Source organism: Choloepus didactylus, chromosome 3, assembly GCF_015220235.1.
Source record: "Choloepus didactylus isolate mChoDid1 chromosome 3, mChoDid1.pri, whole genome shotgun sequence".
NCBI classification, from domain to species: Eukaryota; Metazoa; Chordata; class Mammalia; order Pilosa; family Megalonychidae; genus Choloepus; species Choloepus didactylus.
The window spans coordinates 54268856-54286674 of NC_051309.1; the positions used below are offsets into that span (position 1 = coordinate 54268856).

Genomic DNA, 17819 nt, shown 5'->3' on the forward strand with positions numbered 1-17819 from the left:
AGAACAGATAAGCTATTCTGGGTAAATTTAATGTTCTGGGAATGCCCAGGAATGACTATGGTTTGTTAATTTCTGATGGCTATGGTAGGAACAAGTTCACAGAAATGTTGCTCTATTAGGTTATTTTCTTGAGGTAGAGTAGGAACATGTGGGAAATAAAGTAGTTATTTTAGGTTAGTTGTCTTTTTCTTACTGCCCTGTTATGGTTTGTTTGAAATTTTTTTTATTGTATAGTGTTTTTTTTAAAAAATTTTTTTATATAGTTAATTAAAAAAAGAGTTAATTAAGAATTAATGACAATCAATGCAATATATGATACTGGAGTGGATCTGAGAATGGAGGAGAAAAGCTCAAAGGGGGCATAAGGAAAAATTGGAATATAGAATTTAAACTTTATATCCATACTAATTTTCTTGAATTAACTGCAGTTAAGTTAATGACATAAGTGAATATTTGTTCATAGGAAAGGTACATGGAAGTGTTATGAGTTCAAGAAGTACTATACATGCAACCTGCTCTCAAATGTTCAGAAGATGCTATATGGGTAGACAGATAATTGATAGAAAGATAATTGATAGAAAGATAATAGATATAGTTGAAAGAGAGAGGGGTAGGGAGAGAGGGAGGGAGATGGAAGGAAGGAAGGAAAGAGAAAGAAAGGTACCGCAAAGGTAGCAAAATGTAAAATTGGTAGATACACTGGGGGTGGGGGGTGTTGGAGTTCTCTGTATGGGGTTTGTATTGTATTTGCAACTGTCCTATATGTTTGAAATTATTTCAAAATAAAAATTAAAAAAAATAAAATAAGTCAATCCACTCCTCCATAGAGAACCAGCATCCTGAAGGAGGATGTTCACAGAGCACCTCTCAGTAATGGTATGTTCACTGCAATCCGATCCAACAGATGGAGAGGAAAAGAGGCTTGCTCCACAACAAGCCCCAATCTCAATTCCAGGAGGGCAAGGAGAAAAGCTGTGCCTAACCCTGGGAGAGAATATAAGCCTGCCCCAAGTGAGCAAAGGATAACAAACAGGTGAATTTTCAATATACTTTTCCATGTTTATATCAAATTGTAGAATAAGAAATATTTGCTCACAGGCTTTTCTCTCCCCTATACTTTCTTTTTTCTGATTATGTACTTATTACAGAATATTGGGGAAAGACTGGAAAAAGTATAAAGAATCAATTTTTTAATTACTCAAAGACTACTAAATTTGAACTCTTGCTTCCAGTCTATTCATACATTTTAAAATTCATTTGCAATCATACTACACATACATAATCTGACCTTCTGAAAATTGAAAACATCGCGTAAGTATTTATTTCTCCATGTCATTTGAAACTCCTCTTAAACATCATTTCTATCATGGAGGTTTATAAAAATTATTTTCCTTACAATAGAACATTTAGATTATTATCCTTATTATAATATTATTTTATGTTGTGTATGTAGGTAGGTAAGTTTATATATTTATTTTGAGATTATAAATAAATAAGAGCTTGGAAGAGATTTAAAAAGTACTCTCACTGTGCCTCACAGCTCAGTAAGGGTACAGCCAGTCTGCTGCAGCCAAAGGAGACTCTTCCACTGAGAGTACTCCGCCCGCTTCCCACCCCGCCTCACCTGCCACAGTGAACCACCACGGCCACCAGGTCATACATGCGGTCCAGGTTCACCGCGTCACTGGAGGTGTTGAAGAGCCGGAGCTCCAGAGGGAAGACGACCCGGTAAGACAGCTTGGTGTACCTGTGGAGCTGCTCCATGTACTTGAACCGCTTGAGGTGGAGGGCCAAAATCATGGGCAGCTTTTTAACTCGCATCCTAAGAAAGCAGGAAATGGGAAAATCAATTGTGCCCAACACCTGTTGGGGGAACACAATACACCATCACCTGCACGAAGGGAGAACAGAAGGGGTCCAGCAAACTTCACACCAGCATGTTACTATAACAGCTCACAAGAACCGTATGCTCGCTCATCTAGAGCTGGCACACCTTACCTACCTCCTCTGCTACCTGCAACTCCAGCGAGGGACAAGCCCAACATTGTCCCTCTGTTTGGTCAAAGGAGACACTCCAGAATTCGTGTACCAATAAAAATATGATGTACAATTGCTCTGTCACTGCCCTCTGCCTCCCAGAGAGGAACAACAACACGTGGATAATCCACCCCCTGAGATAACGGAGAGGAGGGATGACAGCTATTGGGAAAAGGAAGCTGGGAAGAGGACAGGAAGAAGGAGGCAGACTGAACTCACAGGTCCTGAGGACTGGCAGAAGGATGTTTTGGAAACTACATTCTCCTGGTCTTCAGGATGCCCAACGCATTAGGCTCACTCACTCTTTACTTATGTGAGCTCGCTAAGTCGGAAAACTTCCGTTCTCTGGTTCCCAGTTTCCTCATTTATAGAATGCAGGGGTTGGCCTAAGGTCATCAGAGCACTGTCCACCATCCCTGGCGATGTTAACAGAGGTGGGTTTTCTGTGGCCAAGTACATTTGGACACTGCTATCTTCCATTTTGAAGATCCTCCGTGCACATGCACATACTAAAGGTTTTGAGAAATCCTGCAGTAAAAGGAACTGTTTGGGCTTTTTTGACACACCTCCCAAACAAAGAAAGCAAAGAAAGTTTTTTCTCACTAGATGACCACTAATACTCTTCGGTAAAAAGTCACATAGATAACAGTTTGCTAGGACAGAGGACTTTCCCATTACCTTCCAGTTCCACTATTGTACGAATTTACTGATTTGGTGTAAAAACTGTTTAGCTTATTTACATTTTGAAAAGAAAACATTTTAAGAAAGTATTGATTAAGGAATCTATTGTGTAAAATAAACAAAATTAAAATAGCAGAAAGATAAAAATTATAGGAAAACCTATTTTATAGGAACACCTGACATTTTAATGGATAAAACTTCCAGGTATGAACACAAAAGGCCTTAATGACACACAGGAAGGCCCTGGGCTGGCCTTGGGCAGACTTAAGGTTGTAGGATAGAGAAAAGATGAGCTCCCCTGTCCACTCCCTCCACCTCTGCCTACCACAATGACTAACCTTTTGTTAAGTTTTGACACATTAAAGAAAGTGTGCATCTGCTGGGGAGGAGGGCTGGGGAGGCTGGGCAGAGAAATGATCTCAATCTGAGATCTCTAGACCCGTGAGGGTTTTTAAGGCATTAATGAGCATTTGTGATTTACTGTGAATATTCCAGAACCACTGGCAGGGTAAATTTAACTCACAGTACAGCTTCACGGACTGATTAAAATGTCAGCTTCCTTGGCTTCTGGGTGCAGACAATGGGGAAGTCCACTAGTTATCTGGATTCTCCAAGGTCTGCAACTGGCAAGTGCTAGTGAAAAGATGGGGATCCTTGGGTACTATATCAATCCATAATGTGATGATTTTCTCACAAACGTATCTATACATCTGATGTGCAACTGACTTCTTCATGTTTCCTTATTAAATGATTAGTTTTAAAAAAAATCTCTTAACAGCCTTACAGTCTGACGAATTTAAACCATCTCTCAGAAGTGTATGGGAGAACTAAAGAAGACAACCAAGGGTCAGCTGAAATTGTGATTGGCTCTTTAACAATCCCAGGACAAAATCAGGGATCATAACTCAAGCATAAGTTTTCCTAAGATCACTACAAAGATATTTGATACAAAGGCTTGGGCTGAGTTTGTCATGGAATGGGCTGCAGAGGACACATATGGCTTACTTACAACGGTGATTTTGGCCCTTACTCCCTTGTTCCTAGCAAGTGCTGCTCTGTCCTGGACATTGGCCAAGATGATTGAGGCCAGGGGAAAGGAGCAGAAAAAGACACAAAATGTCAAGAAAGTAGTGCAAAAGCCAAACGACTAAAAAAAAGACTGAAGAAAAAAGGCTCTGAAACCGGAGGAAAATCATTTGGGAAGTTATACAGCTTTGGAGGGACTCACTAAGGTTTCTTCTTTGGATTTTAGGACAGTTTTATACAGTAAATGAAGTCTGACCATATGGGAGAATCGTTTGTTAGTCACGACCTCGGTACTGTAGTAACTCCTAGACTTGGTTATAGAATTTGTTGGTATCTATGACAGTTATTGAGTAAATTAGCATTTATTAAGCTACAAAATCTTTATAACTGACTTAGTCATTTGCCATTTTGTAGCCTATTGACTGAAATAAAAACATCCTATGGAGAAAAAAATGACATTAGATTATGCACTCTGTTCAAATAATAGCTTAAATTGCATTCCTCCTCTGGACAAAGAATGTAAAAGTCAGAATTGTCTTCTTTCAGATGAAAAGTATGTTTGGACTTAAAAAAGATACAGGTTTTTAACTGTGTAAGTTTGGACATATAAAAAGATACAGATACTGCTTATTTCTTGGAATATAATCATTTCTGGCTTTCTCAAAGCAAAATAATATTAATCATTTAATACTTTATCTTCTGTATAGTTTTCCTGATTTTTAGCCTTTATATTGGTAATATAATTATCAGACATTCTGCACTTTTTAAACCTAATTTTAAAAAGAGTTCTCTTCTCTTGACTAGTAGACTACCATCTGCTGGATGTAACAATTTTTGTATTTATGAGCACTGCCATTTTCTTAGAGATGACTTGTTGAGGAGAATAAAATTATAATTTAAAGCTTACAGTACAAATGCCAGTTGCCAATGTAGTACCTTGAACCTGTTTATTTTTGCTTGTGCTAAGAAGAAATGTGAAACAGTTAAAATTCTTATCAGGTAATTTGCTTATTATATAGACACAATTTTTTTTTCTACTCCATTTTTTTTTGTTTAACTCATATGGCAGCAATGCCCTATACTTTTTGATCAAACAGTTTTAAGGTGAAAATTAAAATTTCATGTTTCTTTGAAGGAATGCTTAAGATGAACAGTTAAGTCTAATTCATAAGTGGTAAGGAAAGCTTGGAAAACTTGTTAGGCATGGTAGCAACTGGAGTGAAAATAGTTAAATTATGTCAAAATGAGAATGTTACATTTAGAAGTAAAGAACTAAAGAACATTTCTCAGTATATAGCACAACTGGAATTTTTACTATTAAACATGGCTTTTGTAAAAAAGAAACCAAAAAACTTATACATCTCTAAATAATGTAAAACTAACAATATTGGGTATCTACTATTGCTACATGCTATGCTAAGTATGTTATATGATTTATCTCTAATCCCAAGAGGAGAGGGATAATGTCTGATTGCTTGTTTACCTAGCACAGTATCTGGTATGCAGCAGCACTCAATATTTATTGAATAAATGAACAACTGGATGTATAGATGTTTCCACAAGGTAGACATTCTTATCCCAGTTTTACCAGTGAAGAGCTAAGTGCCAGGGAAGCGACTTTGCCAGAGCTCCACGGCTCTGAGTTCATGGAGCTGGGATTCCAAACCTGACCTGCTGGGCTCCACGTCTGGGTCCCTGACACTACCCAAAACCACCTCCTGAGTCAAATCCTTCACGTACCTTTTCTGAGCCTCCTGTTTGCTGCAGCATGTTTCACAATAATATTTCTGTTCACTACACAGTGTTTCTGTGTTGCTGAAGTCTCTGCAGAGAAACAATATTTTCATCTTCAAAAACAGTCCAAAATGCATTTCATATACCAAGTTTTAAACCCCTCTACCACCTACAGGATAATTTCTAACTGACTGTGGGGAAAGAAGTCATCAGGAAAGATGCTTCCTTCTAAAGACTAGGTGCTGCCATGCCATGAAAACACACTATCAGTAAGCACTATGGGGTTCCTATTTCACCATTAGAGATTTTCAAATCCCAGTGTACTCTGGGATAGGTACTGGGGATTCAAATTGCGTAATAGCTTTATTTAATGGGACACAGAAATAAAGTGGGCTTTCCAGCTGATTCAGGAAGAATCTCAGGGTTTAGAATACCTCTAAATTAAAATTAAATAATCATAATAGAGCAGTACTATCTATAGTAAAAGCCTACCATCACATTATAAGTCAGGTCCAAAAAATTCAATCACATAAAATCCAAGGGGACATTGCCCTGTAGAGTTAAGAAAAACTATTATTTTTCAGGTAGTCCATATTGTCAAAGAGCACAAAAGTAAAGACACTAAATCTTAAATGAGACACAACTGACCTTATGTTGAACTAATAAAGTCCCAAAGTATCAGGAGATGACTGCCTCCTACAAACTCCATTTGCCCTCCCAGAAGGCAAGAGTTTGTGCCCACCTCCTTTTAAGAACAAACACCACTGTGTTTGTTATATATGAATGCATTTTATCATGAAATAATTTTCGTTTTTAAAATGTCATGCCTTCCATTCCTTTCTGGTCACCAAGAGTCTACTTAACATTCTTGTGGTGCTGTGTCAAAGGCTGAAAAGAACATCCGGAATATAGTAACACCCTAGAGTCTGGAAAAAGGCTATGGCATTTCTTTATTCATAGGGAAGTGTCCTAGCACCAAATGATGAGATTTTATTCAATAGAAAATGTTATTTAAGTGGTGTTAATGATTTAACTACTTAAATAGTAAAAAGTAAAAACAAAAAACAAAATAAAACTAAGGAAAAAACATAAATTGCTCATTGATTACACCCCCAAATGTTTACTGGCAGTACTCTGGGATAGGTACTGGGGATTCAAATTGAGTAACAGCCTTCAGATTGCTCACAGCCTAAAAGAAATCCACAAATGAACCATTATAACAAGAGGTGTTCCGTGTGGCTGAAACGTGAGTCATTTCACTGGATTCCTCTGCCTAACAGTTTCTCACTGCACTTAGGAATAAAATCTAAACCCCTACCATGGCTTCTGTCATCAGACCCCTGCCTACTCTTCTGATCTCATTCTACCCCTCCCCACCTCCTTCAACTTCCGTCCCTCTGGAGTGCCAAGCTTTTCCTGCCCTGGGCATTTGCAGGTGCTGTTTTCTCTGCACTGAGAGCTCTACCCCAGATGCTTCCATGGCTGGCTCTGCTCATTGTTCAGAGATCAACCTAAATGCCCCCTCTTCGGAGAGAACTTCCTGGCTACGCTATCCAAAGTTGTCTCCCTCACCACGTCACCCATCCCCATCACACTGCCGTTTTATTTTCTTCTGAGTATATGTTGCTATCTGAAACCATCCTCCTATGCATGTGATCACTTGTTTCCCCTCTGTGTGGGCAGCCCTTGTCTGTCTCATTCATTGCTGAATCCCTAGCATTGTGAACAAGTCTAAGACATAATGGTGTTCAAAACAACATTTACTGGCTCAATGAATGAACAAATAAAGAGAGAAGCATGGATAAAGTGAGGGAAGCAGAGGAAGGAGAAGTGAGCTTGAACTGGGATAACTCAGGACATTTCCCCAAAAGGTGATGGCCAAGTGGACAAGAGTGAAGGATTCCGGTAGAGGGGATGCTGCAGTGCAGAGGCATGGAGGGGAAGTCTGGGCCACCAGGCACGGAGGAGAGACTGCAGCTGAGTGTGTGGTGCAGCCTCCTGTACTAGGCTGAGAAGCAGGCATGGATGCTGTGGCTCTAGAGTGCCACAAAAGGGTTTCAAAAAGGAAAAGACATAATCAGATAGACCATTTTAGAAATACCACTGTGGCATCACTGTAAAGGAAGAATTAAAGGGGGTTGAAAGGAAAAGGTACAATATAAAAAGCATTTATATTTAACCTTCAGATTTCAAGTGCTTAGTGCATGATACAGACTCAAAGTTAGCTGAATGAACACTGGCTGATTCTTCAGCTGAATAACTGTTGTGAAGTACTTTCTCTCCACACAGGATTTACTGGGGTAAAAGAGGGTATGCCAGTTTAGATGTATTATGTCCCCCAAAATGCCATGTTCTTTGATGCCATCTTGTAGGGGCAGATGTATTTAGTCTTGATTATGTTGAAACCTTTGGATTGGGTTGTTTGCATGGAAATGGGACCCACCCAACTGTAGGTGATAATTCTGATTGGATTATTTCCATGGAGATGTAGCCCTGCCCATTCAGTGTGGGTGTTAATTAAATCACTGGGGACCTGTAAGAGTTCAGACAGAAAAGAGCTTGGTGCTGCAGCCAAGAGAGACATTTTGGAGACAGCCATTGAAAGCAGATTTTTGCTGACACTTTGCTCCGGAGAAGTTAAAAGAGGACAAAACACCCCAAGAGCAACTTTTTGAAGAACTCACAGGAGCTGAGAGTGGAGCTGGAACACAACCCAGGATCAGCAGACACCAGCCACGTGCCTTCCCAGCTAACACAGATTTTCTTGATGTCATTGGCCATCCTTCGGTGAAGGTATACTTGTAATGCCTTAATTTGGACATTTTCATGACCTTCAGACTGTAAATTTGTAACCAAAAAAACCCCCTTTAGAAAAGCCAATCCATTTCTGGTATTTTGCATAATGGCAGCATTAGCAAACCGAAATAGAGGGTATGCCGGCAGAAAGGGGGAAGTGAGTACGGAAGATGTTGGAAGTTTACATTTTCAGAATGTCTACCACAGACAAATTTCTTCACCCAGCTAAAAATCAGAATTAACTAAGGGAAGGCACAGTAATGAAATAAGGAATTAAATACTTTCTAGCCACTCTGATTTCTCAAAAAAAAAATTTTTTTTAAGTATTTGTGGATCCAGGTCAGTGGAAGTATAGCAGAAATTAGTCCCCAATTTAAAGACCCAATTTACAAATAACCACCATCCTGCCCAGCCCCAACCAGCTGGAAGCTCTTTGCCATGAGAGACAGAGTAAACATCCGAAAGCATCTATGGGTTGGGAATTGGAAAATGAGGGTAAGTTAGAAAAAGGAAATGCTGACCCTAGTGGTAAATGCTGAGGCAGAGCCACCCCCAAATTTCTACCTGAAGACTGGCTTAAATTTAAGTTGCTAATAGTGCCTAAAATTCTACCAACTGGAGATTCACTTAGATTTTTAAAACATTTCTTTTTTTAAGGGTAAGGGATGGGGAATAAGGAAAAACTTGTGAAAAGACAGCAGAGCCAATGGATGGAAGCCTCTGGAACCACCTCTTAAAACTGTCCGAAGAGGTAAAAACCACGCTACTCCCACAAGATGGCACAAATCAAGGATACCTCAACTGATATGCTGTCAACTTTAAGTCACATGCAGTTGCTGAAACAAAAGTAGGCAATAAAAGTTGAGGAAACTTTTCAGTGAGAAAGTCAAAGGGGAGGGTGAGAGTAAAGAGGGCTTTCCCACACTTGAGATTAGGAAAGCACACAGAAGAGGGTTAAGAGGAAAACACAAAACCCTTTGTATTTCTTTAAAAAGAGTTATAGTAGCAACAAACATTATTTAAAAATATACATTGGGAACAAATCTAGTAAGAAATGCATGCCTTTATAAAGAAACTTTAAAACCTTATGGAAACGCATACAAGACAACTTGAAAACATGGCAAAAGATTATGTTCCTGGATGGGAAGGCCATTTATTATAAGGTGGCTATCATATCTGAGTTCATTTCTATGCTTAATACATTTTCAATTAAAATTAATTTTTTCACTCAACACAATAGTTCAAAATTTTATTTGAAAAAAAAATAAAAGATTCTCAATGCTTCCCAGTAATTTTCAGGTAATGACCCAAACAGAAAATGATACAGTTTGTGCAGCACGCTGGGGTAAACTCACACAGCTGCCCCTGTAGGGCGGCTCTGGTGGTTCTAGGCGCTGCCTAGCCTCCAAGGAGCTAAGGGGATAAGTCCACACCTATAACCCATTTCCCCTGGCACCCAGTTGGGAAGCCATGTTCCAGGATCTCGAGCAGTTGTTTCTCTTCCAGGCTGCTCATTAGAATTCCCTAGAGAGTTTTAAAAAAATAATCAGTGTGGAGGCGGGGCAAGATGGCGGAGTGGTGAGGAGCAGAATTTCGTCTCTCCCCTAGAGCAGCTGGCAATTACCCAAGAACTATATGAAACAGTGTTTTTGGGGTCTCCAGTAACCAGTCACACATTGGACACAAGTTTGGAATTGAAGGAAAAGCTGAGATCGCAGCGAACATTGCTTCAGTCAGCCATGCCCCCGACAGGATCAGAGTCACCAGGAGAACTAAAGGCTCCACACCTCCTTACACTGGTGGGGGAACTGCGGGCTGGCCAGCGCCACCTGCTGGACAGGAGAGGAAAAGCACCAATTCTAAAGGCCTCATAGGAGGGTCTCATTCTCAGGAAAACTCCATACCCTCCAAATGAGACCTGGGCCTCACTAGACTGGGAAAATCTGACTAGGGTCAACCATATCTGAGGAGACCCACTCACAAAAAGGTTACATAGAGGCAGAGCAAGAAACAGAAAAAACAAGAGGGGAAAAATTCTGATCAACTAAATAGAACCTAAGTTAGAGGTCTAGAATAAGCTGAACTGAATAACAGAGGCCAGAGAACAAAGCCAACCAACAAGAAAACCATGGTAAAAGACAGAAAACAAGCTCCAAAATAAACTAATCAAGAGAATCAGATGCCTAGACAACTTAAGATAACAAGCCATACCAGGAAACACGAAAACATGGACCAGCCAAAGGAACAAACTAATAGCTCAGCTGAGACACAGGAGTGGAGGCAACTAATGCTAAATAAATTTGATGAAATGAAGGAAGATATAGCAAAAGAGCTGAAAGATATAAAGAAGACACTGGCTGACCATAAAGAAGAATTCATAAACTTAAAAAAACAAATGGCAGAACTCATGGGAATGAAGGCCACAATGGAGGAGATGAAAAACACAATGAAGGGACACAACAGTAGATTTGAACAGGCAGAAGAAAGGATCAGTGAACCGGAAGACAGGTCATTCGAATTCATACACACAAAACAACAGATGGTGAAAAAAATGGAAAAATATGAGCAGGGTCTTAGGGAGCTGAGTGACAACATGAAACGCACAAATATACGTGTTATGGGTATCCCAGAAGGAGAAGAGAGGGGAAAAGGGGCAGAAAGAGTAATAGAAGACATATTCACTGAAAATTTCCCAACTCTTATAAAAGACAGAAAATTAGAGATTCAAGAAGTACAACATACCCCAAATAGAATAGATCCCAATAGACCTACTCCAAGACACTTACTGGTAAGATTGTCCAATGTCAAAGACAAAGAGAGGATTCTGAAATCAGCAAGAGAAAAGCAATCCATCACATACAAGGGAAAGTCAATAAGACTATGTACAGATTTCTCTGCAGAAACCATGGAGGCAAGAAGACAGTGGCATGATATATTTAAGATACTGAAAGAGAAAAACTGCCAACCAAGAATTCTATACCCAGCAAACTTTCCTTCAAAAATGAGGGAGAGATTAAAACATTTTCAGACAAACAGACACTGAGAGAGTTTGTGAATAAGAGACCGGCACTACAAGAAATACTAAAGGGAGCGCTACAGGCTGATAGGAAAAGACAGGAGAGAGAGAGTTGGAGAAGAGTGCAGAAATGAAGATTATCAGGAAAGGTAAAAGGAGCGGAAAAAATAAGATATGACATATAAATTCCAAAAAATAAAATGGTAGTAGAAAGTACTGCCCTTACAGTAATAACACTAAATGTAAATGGATTAAATTCCCCAATAAAAAGACACAGACTGGCAGAATGGATTAAAAAACAGGACCCATCTATATGCTGTCTACAAGAAACTCACTTTAGACACAAGGACAAACATAGACTGAAAGTGAAAGGTTGGAAAAAGATATTTCATGCAAACAACAACCAGAAAAAAGCGGGAGTAGCTATATTAATATCAGACAAGTTAGACTTCAAAAGCGAAACAATTAAAAGAGACAAAGAAGGACACTACATATTAATAAAAGGGTCAATTCATCAAGAAAACATAACAGTCATAAATATTTATGCACCAAACCAGAATGCCCCAAAATTCATGAGGCAAACACTGCGATCACTGAAAGGAGAAATAGATACCTCTACAATAGTAGTTGGAGACTTCAATACACCACTCTCATCAATGGATAGAACATCTAGACAGAGGATCACTAAAGAAACAGAGATGTTGAATTGTATGATAAATGAACTAGACTTGACAGACATTTATAGAACACTACATCCAACAACAGCAGGATACACTTTTTTCTCAAGTGCTCATGGAACATTCTCTAGGATAGACCACATGTTGGGTCACAAAGCAAGTCTCAACAAATTTAAAAATATTGATATTATACAAAACACTTTCTCAGACCACAATGGAATGAAGTTGGAAATAAATAAAAGGCAGAAGGCCATAAAATTCACAAACATATGGAGGCTAAACAACACCCTCTTAGAAAACCAGTGGGTAAAGGAAGAAATTACAAGAGAAATTAGTAAATACCTCGAGGCAAATGACAATGAAAACACAACTTATCAAAACTTATAGGATGCAGCAAAGGCGGTGCTGAGAGGGAAATTTATTGCCCTAAATGCCTATATTAAAAGAGAAGAGAGAGCAAAAATTGAAGAGTTAACTGCTCACCTGGAGGAATTAGAGAAAGAACAGCAAACTAACCCCAAAGCAAGCAGAAGGGAAGAAATAACAAAGATTAGAGCAGAAATAAATGCAATTGAGAACAGGAAAACAATAGAGAGAATCAACAAAACCAGAAGTTGGTTCTTTGAGAAAATCAATAAAATTGATGGACCACTGGCTAGGCTAACAAAAAAAAAGAGAGAGCAGATGCAAATAAATGCAATCAGAAATGGGAAAGGAAATATAACTACCGACCCTGCAGAAATTAAGGAGATAATGAGAAGATACTATGAGCAACTATATGCTAATAAACTAGACAACTTAGATGAAATGGACAACTTCCTAGAAAAGCATAAACAACCAACATTAACTCAAGAAGAAATAGATGACCTCAACAAACCAATCACAAGTAAAGAGATTGAGTCAGTCATCAAAAAGCTCCCAAAAAGGAAAAGCCCAGGACCAGATGGTTTCACATGTGAATTCTACCAAGCATTCAAGAACGAATTAGTACCAATACTGCTCAATCTCTTCAAAAAAATTGAAGAAGAGGGAAAGCTACCTAACTCTTTCTATGAAGCCATCATCACCCTAATACCAAAACCAGGCAAAGATACAACAAAAAAAGAAAATTATAGACCAATTTCTTTAATGAATATAGACGCAAAAATCCTCAACAAAATACTCACAAATCGAATCCAGCAGCACGTTAAAAGAATTATACACCACGACCAGGTGGGATTTATTCCAGGTATGCAAGGCTGGTTCAACACAAGAAAATCAATTAATGTAATACACCACATCAATAAATCAAAGCAGAAGAACCACATGATCATCTCGATTGATGCAGAAAAGGCATTTGACAAAATTCAACATCCTTTCCTGATGAAAACACTTCAAAGGATAGGAATAGAAGGGAACTTTTTCAATATGATAAAGGCAATATATGAAAAACCCACAGCTAACATCACACTCAATGGGGAGAGACTGAAAGCTTTTCCTCTAAGATCAGGAACAAGACAGGGATGCCCACTATCACCATTGCTATTCAACATTGTGCTGGAAGTTCTAGCTAGAGCAATTAGGCAAGAAAAAGAAATAAAAGGCATCCAAATTGGAGAGGAAGAAGTAAAACTTTCACTATTTGCAGATGACATGATTCTACATGTAGGAAATCCAGAAAAATCTACAGCGAAGCTACTAGAACTAGTCAATGAATACAGCAAAGTAGCAGGCTACAAGATCAACACGCAAAAATCTGTAGTGTTCCTATATACAAGTAATGTGCAACAAGAGGAGGAAATCAAGAAAAAAATCCCATTTACAATAGCAACCAAAAGAATCAAGTATTTAGGAATAAACTTAACCAAAGACACAAAAGACCTTTACATAGAAAACTATAAGAAACTGCAAAAAGAAATTGAACAAGACCTGAAAAAATGGAAGAACATACCATGTTCATGGATTGGAAGACTAAATATAGTTAAGATGGCAATTTTACCTAAACTGATTTACAGATTCAATGCAATACCAATTCAAATCCCAACAACTTACTTTACAGAAATAGAAAAACCAATAACTAAATTTATTTGGAAGGGTAAGGTGCCCCGAATAGCCAAAAATGCCTTGAGAAAGAGGAGTGAAGTGGGAAGTCTCACACTACCTGACTTTGAAGCATATTACAAAGCTACAGTGCTCAAAACAGCATGGTACTGGCATAAGGACAGATATACTGATCAATGGAATCGAATTGAGTGTTCAGAAGTAGACCCTCACATCTATGGACAACTGATCTTTGATAAGGCAGTGAAGCCGAAGCAACTGGGAAAGAGCAGCCTGTTCAATAAATGGTGTTTGGAAAACTGGATATCCATTTCCAAAAGAATGAAAGAGGATGTCCATCTCACACCCTATACCAAAATTAACTCAAAGTGGATCAAAGCCCTGAACATTAGCACCAAGACCATAAAACTCTTAGAAGAAAATGTAGGGCAATATCTTAAAGATCTTGTGAAAGGAGGTGGTTTCTTAGACCTCACACCCAAGGCACGAGCAACCAAAGAACAAATAGACAAATGGGATCTCCTCAAAATTAAACACTTTTGTACATCAAAGGACTTTGTCAGAAAAGTAAAAAGGCAACCTACACAATGGGAGATGATATTTGGAAACCACATATCAGATAAGGGTTTAATATCCCGAATATATAAAGGAATCCTGCATCTCAATAACAGAAAGACAAACAATCTAATTAAAAAATGGGCAAAAGACATGAACAGACATTTTTCTGAAGAGGAAATACAAATGGCTCAAAAGCATATGAAAAAATGCTCAACTTCACTGGCTATTAAGGAAATGCAAATCAAAACCACAATGAGATATCATCTCACACCTACCAGAATGGCCATTATCCAAAAAACAGAAAATGACAAGTGCTGGAGAGGATGTGGAGAAAGAGGCACACTTATTCATTGTTGGTGGGAATGTAGAATGGTGCAACCACTCTGGAAGACAGTATGGAGGTTCCTCAGGAAGCTAAATATAGATTTGCCATATGACCCAGCTATTCCATTGCTGGGTATATACTCAGAGGAACTGAAACTTAAGACACAAACAGACATTTGTAAATCAATGTTTATTGCAGCATTATTCACAATTGCCAAGAGATGGAAACAGCCCAAATGTCCATCAAAGGACGAGTGGATAAACAAACTGTGGTATATACACATGATGGAATATTATGCAGCTGTAAGACAGAACAAAGACATGGATCATGTAATAATGTGGATGAACCTTGAGGACATTATGTTGAGTGAAGTTAGCCAGAAACAAAAGGACAGATTCTGTATGGTCTCACTAATATGAACAGACATTAATGAACAAACTTTGGGAGTTAAAAGCTGACAACACAGGCGACCAGGAGATAGAAAGAGGGCAGAGATCAGCCATTTGATGCTGAAGGACTACAGAATGTTTAGGATTGATTGCATAGATCCAGAAATAGACAGGATAATACTGTGTGATGGTAGCACGGTATTTTAAGTACACTGAACAAAGATGTCTGTGAGTAAAGCTGAAAGAGGTGGGATAGGAGAATGTATGACACCAGAGGTAAAGATAGATGATAAAGACTGGGACTGTATAACGTGGCAAAAACTGGAGTGGCCAATGACTGTTACTAAATATACAAATATAAAAATGTTTTTGCATGCGGGAAAGCAAATGAATGTCAACCATGTAGAAATTTGAAAAAGGGATGGTATTCAGGAAAAAACATAATCAAAGCGAACTGGAGTCTATGGTCAACAGTAACATTGTAATATACCTCCATTAAATGTAACAAAGGCAATACGCCAATGCTAAATGTATATGAGAAGGGGATATAGGGGAGTAATATGGGATTCTTGGTAGTGGTGTTATTTGCTGTCCTTAGTAGTATATTGTATTGTATGACATGTTATTTTTCTTTTTATCATTTTTTCTTATTGCTAAAAAAAAAAAAAAACAAAAAAAAACAAAAAACAAAAACAAAAACAAAAAATAATCAGTGTGTTGTGAGGATGTACTGAGTACACATAAAAGAAGTTTCTCAAAATAAGTAGCGAAAGAAGATTCTTTTAAAATATTAATTTTTCAAATAGAAAGAGCTTTGAGAGAACTAAAAGGCTGCTTTTCTTCTCACACCCCAGCTGATCTCTCCAGCACTGAGAGAATGGGAATTTTAAATGAGAGTTAGGATAGAAGAAAGGGAAGGTGGTTTTAGAACACTGAGCACTTCAGAGAACTCTGAGGAGAAAGGTTAGCTTCCCTATGAGGGTATTTTGTGGATTTAAATCATGAGTCAGTTGATTGCATCTATGGCTGATTACATCTACAATCAATGAAGGAGACTGCTTTCAGCAGTGAGAGAAATCCAATCCAATCATTTGAAGGCCTTAAAGAGAGAACTGATGATGTCAGCAGTCAGAAACAAGAATTTCTATCTACTTCATAGATAAAATTCCCCTTTACTGAACTTGCAAACTTGGGGCCTGCCCTACAGAATTCAGACTTGCTAATTGCCACAGCTGCATGGGCCAATTCCTATAAGTATCATAATTTTTACATATATACATATCCTACTATATATATATATATACATATACACATACACGTACATATACACTTAGCTATACATATACATCCTGTTGGTTTCATTTCTCTGGCGAACCTTGATTAATACAGGAGCCAAGAAAGATCATGTAATTATTCCATCTATCTGTCTTACAGCCAGGAAAAGCTGATGGCTCATCGGCATCATCCATTCCCTGGGTCTTTCTCCTGTACATCCTTCCTTTGGGGTAAGCTGGGCAGCTGCTGTCAGAGTGCTCAACAATGAACAGCAGCGCCTGGCAGCTTTTCTTTATGTTGTGGAGGTGACAGCTTAAGCTCACGTGAGGGCAGGTATGGGTAAGTCACTCAAGGTCTAGTTTAGGGGTGATATAAAAATGGGGTGATGGCAGGCATTTCAGGAATATCAGCCTGGACAATCCAATCAGATGGGAATGGGATGTAGTTTAAAAGCCATTCAGAGGTAATTTTGTACTCACCTATCCCAGCTTTAACATTTCCAAGTGCCTCTTGCCTACTTTGGTCAGGTTTACATGACCAATGTACACATTTCTCCAGGGGAAAAAAAAAACAAATATGGAAACATAAATTTGGGTCACATTTCTTTATAGCCCTGTTCCTCAAAGGTTGAAATTTAGCTAACCAGTTAGCCCTTTACCTGGTGTTTCTCAAAGCTCTGACCACTGTCACTGCCTCCTTTTGAACTGCCCAAGAATTTCCTAGGAGGAAGAGGAAGCAGTCAACTTCCCTAACTCCAAACTCTCACCCAGAAGGGGGATGGGGAGATAATACCTTTCTGCCATTTCCTCATCAGACCAACTGCTGCAACCTTAACTTTCCCTCCTCCCCATGATCATAAAACCTCAGGGAAATGTAAAAATGGCTTATTTGTGAAGGCACATCAGGAACCCCTGCCATGAGCAAAAGTACCCAGAAGGAAAAAGAGACCATCCTGGTCTACAAAACACTTCTCAAACAAAGAGATAACAAACTTGTCTTAGAGATGTGGAACTAAGGTCTTTGGAGACAAGGACTTAACTACCAAACGAACAGGAAACGCTGAGGTAACTGTCAGGGCATGGAGGTGGGGGGTGGATTTTAGGCCCGTGGGGAAGCAGTCAATCCTCCAGCTCCACACAGTTCATTACATGCAGGGGAACCAAGAAGCGCTCCCCAGCTGGGGGTGGTGCCTAGGCCCTGAAAGATGACTCTTCAACAGTAAATCATCACAGAAAGTCCCTTTAGTCTCTTCTTCTAAGAGGTTC

General features: G+C 38.9%; 1 protein-coding gene and 1 pseudogene across 1 annotated transcript in view; one reads left to right on the forward strand and one right to left on the reverse strand.

Annotated features, from left to right (window-relative positions):
- USP46 (ubiquitin specific peptidase 46) overlaps positions 1-17819 on the reverse strand; it is an 85459-nt gene that overhangs the window by 10944 nt on the left and 56696 nt on the right. The window contains exons 6-7 of the mRNA XM_037829791.1: positions 5485-5568; positions 1625-1822 (exon numbers count right to left, since the gene is read on the reverse strand). Coding sequence (XP_037685719.1) covers positions 1625-1822; positions 5485-5568 — 282 coding nt within the window. The remainder of the gene's footprint in view (positions 1-1624; positions 1823-5484; positions 5569-17819) is intronic.
- On the forward strand, positions 2460-3949 carry LOC119529042 (annotated as a pseudogene).